The sequence below is a fragment of the Ovis canadensis genome, chromosome X (assembly GCF_042477335.2).
Source record: "Ovis canadensis isolate MfBH-ARS-UI-01 breed Bighorn chromosome X, ARS-UI_OviCan_v2, whole genome shotgun sequence".
NCBI classification, from domain to species: Eukaryota; Metazoa; Chordata; class Mammalia; order Artiodactyla; family Bovidae; genus Ovis; species Ovis canadensis.
In genome coordinates this window covers 71,012,836-71,030,619 of record NC_091727.1, presented here as the reverse complement: position 1 = coordinate 71,030,619, position 17,784 = coordinate 71,012,836, and the positions used below count along the sequence as shown (strand labels likewise).

At 40.3% G+C, this 17,784-nt stretch overlaps 1 protein-coding gene across 1 annotated transcript; it reads left to right on the top strand.

Moving 5' to 3' along the window:
- The first annotated feature begins 6,872 nt into the window (after positions 1–6,872).
- RTL3 (retrotransposon Gag like 3) lies at positions 6,873–8,591 on the top strand. Its single transcript, XM_070291193.1, is given in 3 exon segments — positions 6,873–7,098; positions 7,193–8,008; positions 8,011–8,591. Coding segments are annotated over 3 exon segments (1,623 nt in total).
- The last annotated feature ends 9,193 nt before the right edge of the window (positions 8,592–17,784 follow it).

Here is a 17,784-nt window from a genome sequence, read left to right as displayed (position 1 = left end):
GATCATCGTTACCATTTTTCTAAATCCCATATATATGCATTAACTAGAACTGTGCAGTCTTTATACATGTTAAATAAACATATTTTTCTTCCTTTTCCCCTAGAAGTTCATTTGTCCAGTTTAGAAAAAAAAAAAAAAAGAAACTAATTTACTTAAAATGTTTTCATAACTATTCTAAACCTCCATAAATTCCATCATGTTGTGAGCATAAGAAGATTAAAGTGTAGAGGAAACAAGATGACAGTTTGGATGTTTTTGCTTTCTTATTCTTACTTGACTAATTTAGGATATTAAAATTACTTTAGGCATTTTGACAAAAAGTCAGCATAGTTTTTTTTTTCCCACTCGGAATAATTCTTTATGTTTAGACAGTTTGAAACTTGTACTTAAGGACTTTGAATTTGGTCTTTGTTCTTTAGCAAGAGTAGAGGAGAGGTCCTTGCATGTACCCACTGAATAAATATGCCTGTAAGCAAGGCACTGTTCTGCACTTTAGTCCATGGACTTTTTAAACATCTATCAGGACTGTTTCACAATCCCTTTGTTAATCATCTCATCTTCATGCTTCAATTCAGTTCAGTTCATTTCATTCATTCAGTCGTGTCTGACTGTTTGCGACACCATGAACTGCAGCACACCAGGCCTCCCTGTCCATCACCAACTCCCAGAATTCACTCAGATTCATGTCCATTGAGTCAGTGATGCCATTCAGCCATCTCATCTTCTGTCGTCCCCTTCTCCTCCTGCCCCCAATCCCTCCCAGCATCAAAGTCTTTTCCAATGAGTCAACTCTGCGCATGAGGTGGCCAAAGTACTGGAGTTTCAGCATTAGCATCATTCCTTCCAAAGAAATCCCAGGGCTGATCTCCTTCACAATGGACTGGTTGGATCTCCTTGCAGCCCAAGGGACTCTCAAGAGTCTTCTCCAACACCACAGTTCAAAAGCATCAATTCTTCAGTGCTCAGACTTCTTCACAGTCCAACTCTCACATCCATACATGACTACCAGAAAAACCATAGCCTTGACTAGACGGACCTTAGTCGGCAAAGTAACGTCTCTGCTTTTGAATATACTATCAAGGTTGGTCATAACTTTTCTTCCAAGGAGTGAGCGTCTTTTAATTTCATGGCTGCAGTCACCATCTGCAGTGATTTTGGAGCTCCCCAAAGTAAAGTCTGACATGGTTTCCACTGTTTCCCCATCTATTTGCCATGAAGTTATGGGACCAGATGCCATGATCTTCGTTTTCTCAATGTTGAGCTTTAAGCCAACTTTTTCACTCTCCTCTTTCACTTTCATCAAGAGGCTTTTTAGTTTGTCTTCACTTTCTGCCATAAGGGTGGTGTCATCTGCATATCTGAGGTTATTGATATTTCTCCCGGCAATCTTGATTCCAGCTTGTGCTTCTTCCAGTCCAGCGTTTCTCATGATGTATTCTTCATGCTTAGGTGCCTCCAATTATTATTCTAGAGTGTTGTTTGGTAAACTGCATCATCCATAACCCAGTCAAAAAGAAAATAAAAGCTCCTGAGTGGTATAAAGTCAATGATGCAAAACACACGCACTGTAAATTTCTTCATATGAGAGACCTTATTCATCCCTTACACAATTGTAGCAAATTTAACTCTCTAGCTACATTTTCTAATCCTCCTCCTCCTCCTCATCATCATCATCATCATTATAGTTAATCTTCATTGGGTGTTACTAGCTGCTAGACACTGTGCTAAGTCTTTTAAATCAATTATTTCATTAAATCTTTGCAACAACTATATAGTGCTATGCTCAGTCACTTCAGTCATGGCTAACTCTGTGTAACCCCATGGACTATAGCCTGCCAGGCTGCTCTGTCCATGGGATTCTGCAGTCAAGAATACTGGAGTGGGTTGTCATTTCCTCCTCCAGGGTATCTTCCTGACCCAGGGATCGAAGACTGCATCTTTTACATCTCTTGCATTTTCAGGTGAGTTCTTTACTGCTAGCACCATCTGAGAAGCCTGTGCTCAGTCGTTTCAGTCGTGTCCAAGAAGCTTTATAAAGTTAAGTGCAAGTAATAGCTCCACTTTACAGTTTTATAAGATGAGTTTTACACTAAATTTTAGAAGGACTAAATAATTTGCCAAATTTACCTATACTTAGTAGAGGCGGGTAAAGAGCCACTAGATGAGGGTGAAGGAGGAGAGTGAAAGAGCTGGCTTAAAACTAATTTTTTTTTAAAAGAAAAAAAAACTAAGATAATAGCATCTGGCACCATTACTTCATGGCAAATAGAAGGGGAAAAGGTGGAAGTAGTGACAGATTTCCTTTTCTTGGGCTGTAAAATCACTGTGGCTGGTGACTGCAGGCATGAAATCAAAAGATGACTACTTCTTGGCAGAAAGGCTATGACACACCTAGACAGTGTGTTGAAAAGCAGAGACATTACTCTGTCGACAAAGGTCCATATAGTCAAAGTTATGGTCTTCCCAGTGGTCATGAACTGTTGTCAGAGCTGGATTGTAAAGAAGGCAGAGCACCAAAGAATTGATGTCTTCGAACTGTGGTGCTGGAGAAGACTCCTGAGACTCCCTTGGACAGCTAGGAGATCAAACTAGTCAATCTTAAGGGAAATCAACCCTGAACACTCACTGGAATGACTGATGCTGAAGCTGAAACTCCAGCATTTTGGTCATCCGATTCAAACTTCTGACTCATTGGAAAAGTCCCTGATGCCAGGAAATATTGAGGGCAGAAGGAGGAGAGGCATCAGAGGATGAGATGGCTGGATGGCACCACCGAAGCAATAGACATGAACTTGGGCAGTCTGTAGGAGATGGTGAAGGACAGAAAAGCCTGATGTGCTGCAGTCCATGGGGTCGCAAAGAGTCAGACATGACTGGGGGACTGAACAACAAGTATGGACAGGCATTTAGATAACAGTGTGAAAAGGCTATGTGACAGTCTGATAGCAAAAGAGTAGAAAAAATACAAAGTGAAAAAAATTACAAGTAATTGGAAAGTTTAACAATTTTGAGATATTTAATTTGGAGACTGACAGCTTTATACCTCTTGATAACTTTCAGGAGGCAACATGGTGTTAAACAGAGTAAAGGAGCTGGTTCATATAAGTATGAGCCCAAACCAGTAGAAATTAAATTACACTCAAAATAATCTACTTAAGAATGAAGAAAGAAGTGTAATGCATGCTATAAATATTTCTCAGCTTTTTTAATTAATAAAGTAAACAGGGATTCTCAAGTAGTGCTAGTTGTAAAGAACCCGCCTGCTAATGCAGGAGACATGAAAGACGTGGGTGGCTTCAATCCCTGGGTCAGGAAGATTCCTTGAAGTAGGAAACGGAAACCTGCTCTAGTATTCTTGCCTGGGAAATCCCATGGACAGAGGAGCCTGGAGTCCATGGGACCTCAAAGAGTTGGACATGACTGAGCACACACACAAGGTAAGTATCAACTGTGTGTTTTGTATTTTCAAAGGGAAGACCTCAGTTATCTGAAAAATTCTCATAACTAGAACACATTATTTCCTGATGATGATAGTATTTTTATTTGTTTTGTTTACAAAGACTAAAACATCAAAAGGAAAGACACAGAACAGACTTTTGGACTCTGTGGGAGAGGGAGAGGGTGGGATGATTTGGGAGAATGGCATTGAAACATGTATAATATCATGGAAGAAACGAATTGCCACTCTAGGTTTGATGGAAAAAGCAAGAGAGTTCCAGAAAAACATATATTTCTGTTTTATTGACTATGCCAAAGCACTTGACTGTGTGGATCACAATAAACTGTGGAAAATTCTGAAAGAGATGGGATTACCAGACCACCTGGCCTGCCCCTTGATAAATCTGTATGCAGGTCAGGAAGCAACAGTTAGAACTGGACATGGAACAACAAACTGGTTCCAAATAGGAAAAGAAGTACATCAAGGCTGTATATTGTCACCCTGCTTATTTAACTTATATGCAGAGTACATCATGAGAAACGCTGGGCTGGAAGAAACACAAGCTGGAATCAAGATTGCTGGGAGAAATATCAATAACCTCAGATATGCAGATGACACCACTCTTATGGCAGAAAGTGAAGAGGAACTTAAAAGCCTCTTGATGAAAGTGAAAGTGGAGAGTGGAAAAGTTGGCCTAAAGCTCAACATTGAGAAAACGAAGATCATGGCATCTGGTCCCATCACTTCATGGCAAATAGATGGGGAAACAGTGGAAACCATGTCAGACTTTACTTTGGGGGGCTCCAAAATCACTGCAGATGGTGACTGCAGCCATGAAATTAAAAGACGCTTACTGCTTGGAAGAAAAGTTATGACCAACCTAGACAGTATATTCAAAAGCAGAAACTACTTTGCTGACGAAGGTCCGTCTAGTCAAGGCTATGGTTTTTCCTGTGGTCATGTATGGATGTGAGAGTTGGACTATGAAGAAGTCTGAGCACCGAAGAATTGATGCTTTTGAACTGTGGTGTTGGAGAAGACTCTTGAGAGTCCCTTGGACTGCAAGGAGATTCAGCCAGTCCATTCTGAAGGAGATCAGCCCTGGGATTTCTTTGGAAGGAATGATGCTAAAGCTGAAACTCCAGTACTTTGGCCACTTCATGCGCAGAGTTGACTCATTGGAAACGACTTTGATGCTGGGAGGGATTGGGGGCAGGAGGAGAAGGGGACAACTGAGGATGAGATGGCTGGATGGCATCACTGACTCGATGGACGTGAGTCTGAGTGAATTCTGGGAGTTGGTGGTGGACAGGGAAGCCTGGCGTGCTGCGATTCATTGGGTCTCGAAGAGCCGGACACGACTGAGCGACTGAACTGAACTGAACAGGATGCATGGGGCTGGTGCACTGGGATGACCCAGAGAGATGGTATGGGAAGGGAGGTGGGAGGGGGCTTCAGGATTGGGAACTCATGTACACCCCTGGTGGATTCATGTTGATGTATGGCAAAACCAATACAGTATTGTAAAGTAAAATAAAAAATAAAAACTGATTAAAAAAAAAGGAATACAATCACTTCATTTGTGAAAGGTTTTACTTTTCTTTTCAAAGCCTCTCCATTCCGGTTCAGCTAGTTGAGTCCATCAATTTGCAATCACTTGGGAATATTCACCAAGGTTTATCACCATTATGTTGATTAATGTAAAACTTACCATTTTTAAAGGAGACTTGGGACAGTGAATAACCTGATGTATGATTTGATTTGGCCAAAGACAATCCCCAAACCCACTCCTTACTAGAATGAAAAATAGGACTTACCTAAAATGGCCACACGGCCCATGCCCAAGGCATGACTATGATTTGTCACAAGAAGAGAAAGTGAGATCTTGAGCAAGGTCATTTCTCAAGAGGCCAGCCATTAGTGGGATACCTGGGTGCTTCCTAAAGCACCTGAATGGTTCAGGGAAAGATAAGAACCCTGGGCCAAGACATTCAGAGCAAGCCAAGGACCTTGCAAGACTGTTACAAGTACCCTCCAATAAAGTTGGCCTTCCCTAAAATCTTACCCTATTATACCTTGTCCATGTCTGTCCATGGTAAAATTCCCAAGAAAACATTGCAGGGAGGGACCCAAGGAACAGAGTAAGGCGGGGGAGCGGGGGTGGGGAGCTAAGATGTTGCAGGCTGCTCTCTGAGTAAGAATTCAACAAACAGCCCAGTGTGGACAGAGTGATGGGAGATTGTATAAGAGATATAAAAAATAAACCCCCAAACTACTGTGGTCATTCAGAAATGTTTGCAACTTTTCACAAGGGCTGTGGCATTACTCCCAGTTCCCTGGCCAAATATTTATTAAAGTAACCAAGGACTGAGCACATGAGGCTGCCTCACATCAGCGCAGCATCCTACTTTCCTTGTGGCTCTAAACTGAGAGGTACTGTCAAAAAAAAAAAAATTCTTCCACACTCAAAATAGCTACGTTACACAGGAGAGTTGGAATGTGTTCTTGGAGTGGGTATGTTTGTTTGAGTTCAGTGTATGCAGAAAAAGACAAGCCTCCACAGCCATTCATTCACATGCTTCCCTTCTCTGTGACAGGTATGCAGATAGTGGAACTCTTGGACTAAGTCTCTGAATGGTAATGTACATTTATAAAGATTATTTTCCCAACTATTTTGAGGTATTTTATAAATAATGTGCATGTGTCTGCTGAACATATATATATTTAGTAAAATTTTGCTTGTTTTCTCCTGAGACTAATCTTGTGTGTTTACTTATGTGGTATGATTTCTGAGATGTCAGAAAGCTCCCCCCTACCTCTTACCCCAGCCACCCAAAAATATATCTTGGGTTGGCCCACACATAACTTAAAATCCCCACATTGTTCAAACATTTGATTTAGTCATTGAAAACAGCTGTTAAAATCCAAGTGTTACATTGGGAAATTAAAGTAGACATTAGAAATGAAAGACCATATAAAACAGGAAAGAATATGGGGAAGTTGCTTCTTTCATAATGCTCAGTTTCAAAATAAGAATGCAAAATAAATACACAGTCTTGATCAGATGCTGTCTTAAGATGTCATGAGGTCAGAGCTAGCATATATGACCCAGCTCATAAATATAAGTCTATAGTAAAAGAAATCCAGCACCGTCGGGCAACTTTTGTTATTATTTATTTCAAATGAGTGCTTTCCACAGTTTCTGACCCTCAGATCACACTCTCTTCACAATGTATCTAATATCTCCCTTTGCTGAGCTCCGGAGGCTCACAGTGACCTCTTGTTAATCAATTTTGTTGGGACACAGATCCCCATTTTCTTGAAAACTCACGGAGCCTGATATCTGACTGTGAGGAGCTTTTAGAAAGATCTCACAAGCACTCACCTACTCTCTCAGCAGCAAACTGCCAAACCAACCTCATTTCCTTAAAAGATGATGGAGGACTTAGCAGCTTCCTATATTGCTCTGAAATCAGAGAATGAAATTCTGCAGGCACAAGTGCAGTGGCTGATGGAGGAAAATAATGCCTTGTAGTCCCTCATTCCAGAACTCCAGAAGCCCCAAGCAGCCAAGGAGGATGAACCACTCCAGGAGACCCAGAGACCCCCAGAGCCCCCTGGATTTTCTAGCTGTCTTGGAACCCCAAGAGCCCCCAGATGTTGAGGAGTCCCAGAAGCCCAGAGAGTCTCAGGACCTCCAAGCCTGGGAGACCTCAGCAGTTCAGGAGCCCCAAAAGTCCTTGGAGTCCCTAGCAGCTCCAGGGTCCCTGGAGCCCCCAGCAACCCAAGATCCCCAAGTACCTCCAATAATCTACAAACTTTCAGGAGCCTGGAGATCCCAAAAGCCCTCGGAGGCCAAGGAGCCTCAGAAGCTCCCAATGGCCCAGGAGGACCATAAACCCTCAGAATTCAAGGAAGCTCAGAAGTCCCCAGATACCCAGAATGCCCCAGCAGGCCAGGAGCCCCAGAAATTAGAGCCCCGGCACTCCCCAAATGCCCAGGAGCTACAGGAGGCACCAAAATGCCGAGATACCTCTAGACACCTGGAATTCTTTGAGTTTCCTGCTCCCCAGGAGCTCCAGGATCCTAAAGATGCCCAGGAATTCCTAGGACTCATAACATCCAAGGAGTCCCTGGACAGTCTAACAGCTACTGAAACAACAACAGCTTCAGAGTTTCCACAGTCTTCCAATGAGTTAGATGCTGAAGCTTTCCTCCTAAAATATTCTTTAGCCTTCAGTAGGGATATCCAGAAGATTCCTGAGTTTCTGGTTCAATTGAAGAGTTCCATGAGAGTCAGAGAGTGCCTGTATCCCACCAAAACAGCTCTGGTAAGCTTTGTTGGCAACTATTTCTTAGGTAAAGAAGAAAAGTGGTTCCAGCCATTAGTAGATATCCAAAGCCCCCTGCTGGAGCAATTTGAAAGTTCCATGCAAGTGCTTCAGGATACTTTTGACAATCCAGAAAACATGGAAGATGCCAACCACCACACCCATAAGCTCTGCCAAAGAGAGGACCATGTCCACCAGTATGCAACCCACTTCCACCTCATTATTCAAGAACAAAAATGGGTGAAAGCACTCTCTGCATCCAATTTCAGGAAGGGCTTGCCAGTTCTATCTGAAGTGAACTGTCTCACACAAGCCCAGCTACCAATCTGTCTGATCTGATCACCCAATACATCTCCATAGAAGAGAAGCTAAGTGGTAAACCTGATCCAAGTCCACAAGATGCAAATCCCTCTGAGGAGAGAGCTGGCCTCAAGAGTTTACCAACTGAAAAGCAGCCAGTGCAGGCTTCAAGCTGTCACCAACACCTCAATGAAGCTGAATGAGCCTGTTGCTGTGAAGGCCACTTATGCCTCTACTGTGGATATTCTGGTCATTTCACCAGAGATTTCCCTGTCAAGCCTCATCATGCCCAGCAGGTGGGAAACATCGAGGTCCTGCAGCAAGGGGGAACCAGGGCAGGCCAATCTACAAATATGCATCCCCCTCACTTCCAATATCCATATTTCATACACCATGGTTTACTGTTGAAATCCGACTGGGAAGACGACAGCTCTTTGAGCAAGCTACAGTGGATTCAGGCCCCTACAGAAACAGCATTGACCACTCTGTGGTTCTTCAAGAGAAACTGCCCGTCACAGTAACATCTTTCCTCTGATGTTGGAAACTGTAAATGGCCATACATTGATTAATGGACCCATAACCAAGGAAACACCACCTGTTGAATTTAAAATTGGAAACCATGTTGAAGAGCTCGTTTGACATTATTCACGCACTAAGGTACCCTCTGATTCTTGGAATCCACTGGCTTGAAACACATGATCCTAACATTGAGTGGAGTACCCACACTATATCTTTTCCATCCCGTTATTGTCACTACAATTGCTTCAGGCACAGGTGGAATAGAAGACATAATGATGAAATAACTGCTGGGTAGATTCTTTGTCTTAGTGACTACTCCAAGAAACCTATCTTCTGTAAACTCAGCTGTCATCAGCATTTGCCGCTCCCAGAATCTTCCACTGAATCTCTGGCAATGAACTAAGGCTACCTGTACAACAACCCTGCCTCTTGGATTGCGAACTGAACCTGATAACTTTGAGTTGCATTATTTTTTCACCAATCCTTCATGCCCCCTTCTTTGAACCCTGCATTAATGTGGGGCTGTTTTAATTACAATTTATTCTAACAATATGCATGGGAATAGATAATAGAAACTAACATCTAAAAATGTAGTTGTTATATTGACTTGATTTTTTCCTTGTCAAGATTTTCTTTATCACAACAATTGCAGCATCTTTTCAATAAAGAAAATAAATTTGCAAGTGATTTAAAAAAAAACTATAAACAGGTGCAAATTCTACTAGTGTTTTAATTATTTCTTGATTTAGCTGAGTGAATGAATAAGACACAAGTAAATTAGGAGGGGGAGAGGGAAGGAGGAAGGGAGGGAGGGAATTGAAGTCTCAAAGCTTGAATATTCCAGTAGTAACATGTCAGTGAGTGATGGAGTACAGGAAGATGGAGAAAGCAGGGGACTGGTTGGAGTGGAGGTAGACTGGATGAGAAATGGAGGAATTAGAGAGAGGATAGAGGGAAAGTTTGGAAGAGAGTTTGGGGAAAATTAGAAGGAGGTTGAAAAGGATTCAGAGGAGAGTTAGGAGCTGCTGAGAGCAGGGGTGAGAGGAAGGGTAAATTCCTACAAAATTAAGGGCATGCTGACAGAGACATTGAGCAGCTTTGAAAGCACACTTCTTGGACTTCATAAATTAACCAAACAAAGAAAGGCCCTGGAGAAGATAATGAGATCCCTCAGTAACCAAGCTTTCCTGGTAAAGCGACAAGATCTTATTCCTTGCAGCAGGGAAATTTGCCCTAAAGTTTACACCTATTAATGTGTTCTTGTTGGTGCACAGGAGCAGAGTGGAAGGAATCAACTTTGAACACTTGCAGATCATTAGCAGCCAACTATATCTGCTCTGCTAGACAGGCTGCTTGCATGACACACAGAGTCAAGTCAAGGAAAGGAACTTGTGTTCTTATGGACCTGAGAGGAGCTAATGTCCCAACTTAAATCACACAAACAGATGAACTACAGGGTTGGGAGTGTGGGTAGAGGGGGTTGAATCTCCAGGTCTCCAGGGATTTCCAGAAATATGATGAGTACACTTCCTCTGTATTTTGAACACTCCTTTGTGAGTCTTTCTGAGGCCATTTGAAGGAGATTTTGCTTCTTACTTAGACAAGCAAACAAATGTATGATCATAACCCTAGAAGGAATGATGCTGAAGATGAAACTCCAGTACTTTGGCCACCTCATGCGAAGAGTTGACTCATTGGAAAAGACTCTGATGCTGGGAGGGATTGGGGGCAGGAGGAGAAGGGGACGACAAAGGATGAGATGGCTTGATGGCATCACTGACTCGGTGGACGTGAGTGTGAGTGAACTCTGGGAGTTGGTGATGGACAGGGAGGCCTGGCGTGCTGCGATTCATGGGGTCGCAAAGAGTCGGACACGACTGAGCGACTGAAATGAACTGAACTGAACCCTAGAACGAGATAGGTGAGGAATTTACCATTCATTGAGCCTGTAATATCTTCCAGCTACAATGTCTGGCATGTTATACACATTAATTATTTCCTTATTTCTAGAACAACCCAGTGAAGTAGGTATGTTTGCTCCTGTTTAATCAATGAGCTAACAGTGCTCCAGTAAAGCTATTCACTCATCCAAAGTCACAAAGCTAGTAAGTGGGTAGAGGCCTCTGTGGCTTTTGAAGCCTGTGCCCTTTCCTCTATCACATGTGAATATCCATAATGCAGTGGTGAGAAACAAACAAGATTGTGGCAGCAGAGACCTAAATTAAATAATCCTAAAAAGTAGAGGAAAACTCAGAAGAAAAATTGTAGAGACTATTTCATAGTAGTTCTGTTTCCCCAGTTCCCTTGATCTCACCCCAAATTCCTCATCATCAAAAATTTCCCTTTTGTATCTCTTGGAGAACTTCCTTTTTCAACTAATGGTACATTTTCATGGACATTGGACCCTCATGAACAGTTATTTACCTGTAGGACCTGTGCACTATATAGCAGTGTGTGTACCACCCCTTAGATTGTCTGAATAGCCATTTCCATAACCAATCCAAATCCTCTGAAACCTTAAATTCTACCTCTTATAGTCCTCACTGGCCTCTGCTTCCTTCCCTGAATAGTTTAACACATTTAATCATCATATACCATCTTGAGGTATATGGATACATTTTTTAGGTGTATCTCCTATAACCCCCAACCTACCACTCTAACACACACAGATAGTCTGGGTAACAGAGATGAAACCTTCTACATGCCTACATTTGATAGCATAGCCTAATACAGTGCCCTGCACAGAGAAGTTCTCCAAAGTGATTGATTCAATGACATTGAATTACCACTAACCAGAGAGGAGTGCTCATTTATATATCATGGGCTCTTCTTATTTTTTTTTTCTCACTCAATTGCTTATCTCCACCACCAAAATCAAGCACTATCAATCAATGTAGAATTCAATACAAAAATGCTTAAAACCACTATAAAGGAAAAACACCATTTGCCAAAATACCTGAGGCTATCAGGACTGAGAGGATACATGGGACATAGGAATTGCAATGTTAAAACTAGAAACAGTTCCAGGAAAACTGAGATGGTTTGTCAGCTGACTTGGGCTCTACATTTTTCTATCTGGCTTTAGAGGTTTATTTGACTACAGTACAATTCTTTGTTTCAGGAAAAAGATCCGTTATCTAATCATAGAATCACAGAATTTGTGAGTTCCATGGAAAAGAAATGCAAAAAGGCAAAATGGCTGTCTGGGGAGGCCTTACAAATAGCTGTGAAAAGAAGAGAAGTGAAAAGCAAAGGAGAATAGGAAAGATATAAGCATCAGAACTCAGAGTTCCAAAGAATAGCAAGAAGAGATAAGAAAGCCTTCTTCAAGGATCAATGCAAAGAAATAGAGGAAAAGAACAGAATGGGAAAGACTAGAGACTCTTAAAGAAAATTAGAGATACCAAGGGAACATTTCATGCAAAGATGGGCTCGATAAAGGACAGAAATGGCATGGACCTAAAATAAGCAGAAGATGTTAAGAAGATGTGGCAAGAATACACAGAAGAGCTGTACAAAAAAGATCTTCATGACCCAGATAATGACGATGGTGTGGTCACTCATCTAGAGCCAGATATCCTGGAATGTGAAGTCAAGTGGGCCTTAGAAAGCATCACTACGAACAAAGCTAGTGGCGGTGATGGCATTCCAACTGAGCTATTTCAAATCCTGAAAGATGATGCTGTGAAAGTGCTGCACTCAATATGCCAGCAAATTTGTAAAACCCAGCAGTGGGCACAGGACTGGAAAAGGTCAGTTTTCATTCTAATCCCAAAGAACGGCAATACCAAAAAATGCTCAAACTACCACGCAATTGCACTCATCTCACACGCTAGTAAAGTAATCCTCAAAATTCTCCAAGTGAGACTTCAACAGTACGTGAACCAAGAACTTCCAGATGTTCAGGCTGGATTTAGAAAAGGCAGAGGAACCAGAGATCAAATTGCCAACATCCACTGAATCATAGAAAAAGCCAGAGAGTTCCAGAAAAACACCTATTTCTGCTTTATTGACTATGCCAAAGCCTTTGACTGTTTGTGTAACAGTAAACTGCAGAAAATTCGGAAAGAGATGGGAATAGCAGACCACCTCACCTGCCTCTTGAGAAATCTGTATGCAGTCAGGAAGCACCAGTTAGAACTGGACATGGAACAACAGACTGGTTTCAAATAGGAAAAGGAGTACGTCAAGGCTGTATATTGTCATCCTGCTTATTTAACTTCTATGCACAGTACATCATGAGAAATGCTGGACTGGAAGAAACACAAGCTGGAATCAAGATTGCCAGGAGAAATATCAATCATCTCAGATATGCAGATGACACCACCCTTATGGCAGAAAGTGAAGAGGAACTAAAAAGCCTCTTGATGAACGTGAAAGAGGAGAGTGAAAAAGTTGGCTTAAAGTTCAACATTCAGAAAGCGAAGATCATGGCATCCGGTCCCATCAGTTCATGGGAAATAAATGGGGAAACAGTGGAAACAGTGTCAGACTTTATTTTTGGGGGCTCCAAAATCACTGCAGATGGTGACTGCAGCCATGAAATTAAAAGATGGTTACTACTTGGAAGGAAAGCTTTGATCAACCTAGATAGTATATTCAAAAGCAGAGGCATTACGTTGCCAACTAAGGTCCGTCTAGTCAAGGCTATGGCTTTTCCAATAGTCATGTATGGATGTGAGAGTTGGACTGTGAAGAAGGCTGAGCACCGAAGAATTAATGCTTTTGAACTGTGGTTTTGGAGAAGATTCTTGAGAGTCACTTGGACTTCAAGGAGATCCAACTAGTCCATTCTGAAGGAGATCAGCCCTGGGATTTCTTTGGAAAGAATGATGCTAAAGCTGAAACTCCAGTCCTTTGGCCACCTCATGCGAAGAGTTGGCTCATTGGAAAAAACTTTGATGCTAGGAGGGTTGGGGGCAGGAGGAGAAGGGGACGACAGAGGATGAGATGGCTGGATGGCATCACTGACTCAATGGACGTGAATTTGAGTGAACTCCTGGAGTTGGTGATGGTCAGGGAGGCCTGGTGTGCTGCGATTCATGGGGTCACAAAGAGTAGGACAAGACTGAGCGACTGAACTGAACTGAAAAGACTCAAGAAGTCTATTTCCTATATTTTACAAATGAAAGCGTTGATGAGGTTCAGAGAAAGGAAACATACTTAATCGAGATAACTTACTGCTATCTGGATCTCCTGACTCCATATCTAGTGTTCTTTTCACCAGAAACCACAGTTCTAACCCAGTAGTTAAAACTCAAATATATGGCCAGGACTGAGCTAGGTACTGTGGACAGTGTCTATAAAGTATAACATAAGAGGTTTACAATGTGATGAAGGAGAAAATAAATAGCAAGCATTAGACATGGCTTCCCAGGTGGCTCAGTGGGTAAAGAAGCTGCCTGCAATGTAGGAGATGACAGAGATATGGGTTCAATTACTGAGTTGGGAAGATCCCCTGGAGAACGGCATGGCAACCAACTCCAGTATTTTTGCCTGGAAAATCCCATGGACAGAAGAGCCTGGCAGGTTACAGTCCATAGGTTGCAAAGAGGCAGACATGACTGAAGCAACTGAGCACACAGCACACAGACAGCTAGCATAAAATCAAATATGTAGTAACAAATACACCAAATACACCAAACTGAAACATTGTCTAAGCTGATAAAGGTAACAATAATATCTACCATTTAATGAGCACTTGGGTTGTACCAGACTTTTGGACCAGGTGATTTAGGTATTTGCAACTGTCTACATGGCAGATTTTATTATGCAAATCAAATGTATTGCTCTAGTTCTTAAAGTACCTGTATATTTCAAAACCTATGGCAAACCAATACAATTTTGTAATTAGCCTCCAATTAAAATAAATTAATTAAATAATAAAAATTCTTCTTCATTAAAGAAAAAAAAAGCTATGTTTTTAAAAGATTTTTTAAGGATAAATTATTTTAAACTATATTAATATAATATTCAGCTTATTACTAGATATCAAATATTAAATACCAAAGGCAATATATGAGTCAGAACACTAGTACCCAGGAGATCAAGAGTAAATTCTTAATTTTATCACTTACTAGCTATACAACCCATATTGTTTATGAAATGGGGAATATAATACTTCTTTTACCTAACCAACCAAGTTAGAAAAAGCACAGAATGAAATATCTTGTGTTTAAAAAGCATTATGCTAGTAGACTTTTGGATCGCAGCTGGAAAGGGTGTGGAGAAAAGGGAACCCTCTTACACTGTTGGTGGGAATGCAAACTAGTACAGCTACTATGGAGAACAGTGTGGAGATTTCCTTAAAAAGCTGGAAATAGAACTGCCTTATGACCCAGCAATCCCACTGCTGGGCATACACACCGAGGAAACCAGAATTGAAAGAGACACGTGTACCCCAATTTTCATCGCAGCACTGTTTATAATAGCCAGGACATGGAAGCAACCTAGATGTCCATCAGCAGATGAATGGATAAGAGATCTGTGGCACATATACACAATGGAGTATTACTCAGCCATTGTTAAGAATACATTTGAATCAGTTCTAATGAGGTGGATGAAACTGGAGCTTATTATACAGAGTGAAGTAAGCCAGAAAGAAAAACACCAATACAGTATACTAATGCATATATATGGAATTTAGAAAGATGGTAATGATAACCCTGTATGTGAGACACCAAAAGAGACACAGATGTATAGAACAGTCTTTTGGACACAGAGGGAGAGGGATAGGGTGGGATGATTTGGGAGAATGGCATTGAAACATGTATAATATCATATATGAAATGAATAGCCAGTCCAGGTTCGATGCATGATACTGGATGCTTGGGGCTGGTGCACTGAGATGACCCAGAGGGATGGTACGGGGAGGAAAGAGGGAGGGGGGTTCAGGATGGGGAACACTTGCATACCTGTGGTGGATTCATGTTGATGTATGGTAAAACCAATACAATATTGTAAAGTAAGTAACCTCCAGTTAAAATAAATAATAATAATATATTTAAAAAATAAAAAGCATTATGAGATAAACAGTAAGGTCTAACTGTATATCACAAGGAATTATATTCAGTATTCTATAATGAACCATAATAGAAAAGAATATGAAAATATATATATATGTGAATCACTTTTCTATAAACCAGAAACTAATGCAACATTGTAAATCAACTATTTTTCAATTAAAACTTTAATTAAAAAATTTAAAAAGCATTAGAAATTTGAAAATGCTGTATAAATGAATGGTATTATAGTAACTTATGTTTGTAATAATGACCCCAAAGCCCTTCATTGTATGAAAACACAGGTCTAATTTAATTTCAATTTTACATACCTCTAGTAAATATTTTCTACATGCTGGGCACTCTATATTGTTGATCAAAGCAAGATTCAGTTATGTTTAATATAAATATTGCATTAAGTAATTTTTGTTATTATTATAAAGTATTTGAAATAGGAATAATAATTCTTGTCATATGTACCAGCACTCTATTTACCAGAATATTAGATTATTTAAAATGCCACTTTCTTCCCAGGGCATATCAATTAAATTATAATATAATTGGCCTGAGCCTTTTTCTTCATCTACTTAGCTTAACCTAGAGAAAACAAGCCAGAACAAGCTTAATATTTATGCCCACAGCAAAAGAAAGTTAAATTAAAACTCATGTGACTGCTCTCACTTCTATTTCCAATTTATATGATTTTTAAGTAAAAAATAATTGAAAGTTAAAAGGTCAAACTAGCAGCCTCTGAGTTAGTCATAATGTCTGTAGGAAACAATTGACATCATCATTTAATATGACTAACAAGACTCTCATTTCACTTATTATCTGCTTCACAGTGATTCTAATATGTGAGAAAGTTTGATGAAGTGTTTTTAATTTGGAGAATGTGGGATGTGTTCTAACTAGGTTAGTCGGAGAGGGGAGAAGTAACACATGCCAACAGTAGTCAAGTACGAAGTGTCTTACTTGGCTCAAATGGGAGGACCATTATACCTTCTGATACAGATAAAAATGGGATATGGGACAGAAAAATGGGATATGGGACAGAAACACAGGATAGTCATATGTGCACAGGATATCTGGTAACATAGAATTCACATGAGAAAAAGAAAGCATGACATTTTACAACCACACAGAACAGAATGTCTCAAACTCTACAGCTGAGCTCACTGTTTTTCTTAGCCTTTTCATATTGCTTTTTTCCTGTCAGTTATACCACAGATGCCACATAATAGACAACAAGTGAACCAGCTGCATTACTAGAGAAACTCTTCTGATTATTGGAAGAAAATGAGGTTGAAAGCCAATATCATTAAAGGCATTAAAAAGGTGAATACTTAAGGGAATTTCCATATTTCTGCTTCTACTTTTACAACACTGCCTTCCGTTGTAAAATTGAACATGTATTTGAAACAATGAGGGAGAGATCAATTAGGCACAAGGCAAAATAAAATAACACTTAAGAATTAACAATATTTAGTGGGAAATGTTATTATGCTCCAAAAGTTTTGAAATAATTAAGCTAAAATAAAATGTAGAAAACAAGAAGCTTGACATGGAAAGCACCAGAAATTGGTGGTTTCAGCCACCTTCTATTACTCTCTGTCTTCTCTCCAGGTCTCCTCTCCTTCTGGACTTTTTTCTTTCTGCTAACCTGTTGGAAACCTAAATAACCAAATACTCACACACAATTAATCATTAATAGCTTACAATAATAAGCCTTTTTCCTCACTGCTTTTCCATATGGAGAAGAAAGGCAGATCAGAAATAGTCTTCACACTAATGTAATAACTTTGTGAAAGCCTTTTTTAAAAAATAAATATATTGTTTCATATATGGAGAATACATAGACAAGGGCTAAGAAACTTTAATTTGCATATATGATGATGTTCAGTGAGGAGCAAGGAATAGTCAGTATATCTAAATATCAGATTTAATTTATAACTTGCCCTGTGGCACTGGGTAAGTTAATTAGCCTCTCTTTTGAGGCTCAGTTGCTTCATGGGAAAAATTATGATGATGTTATCTTTGCAGCCTTACTTAGTAAAATATTGCAAGAGGAATTCAGTTATTCAATAAACTCTATGATTAAATTCTACTATGTATCAGATATTGAATTAGAATGAAATGAGATAATAAATATCAAGACTGTAAGCCCAGATATAAGTTAGAGTGTTACCATTGCTCT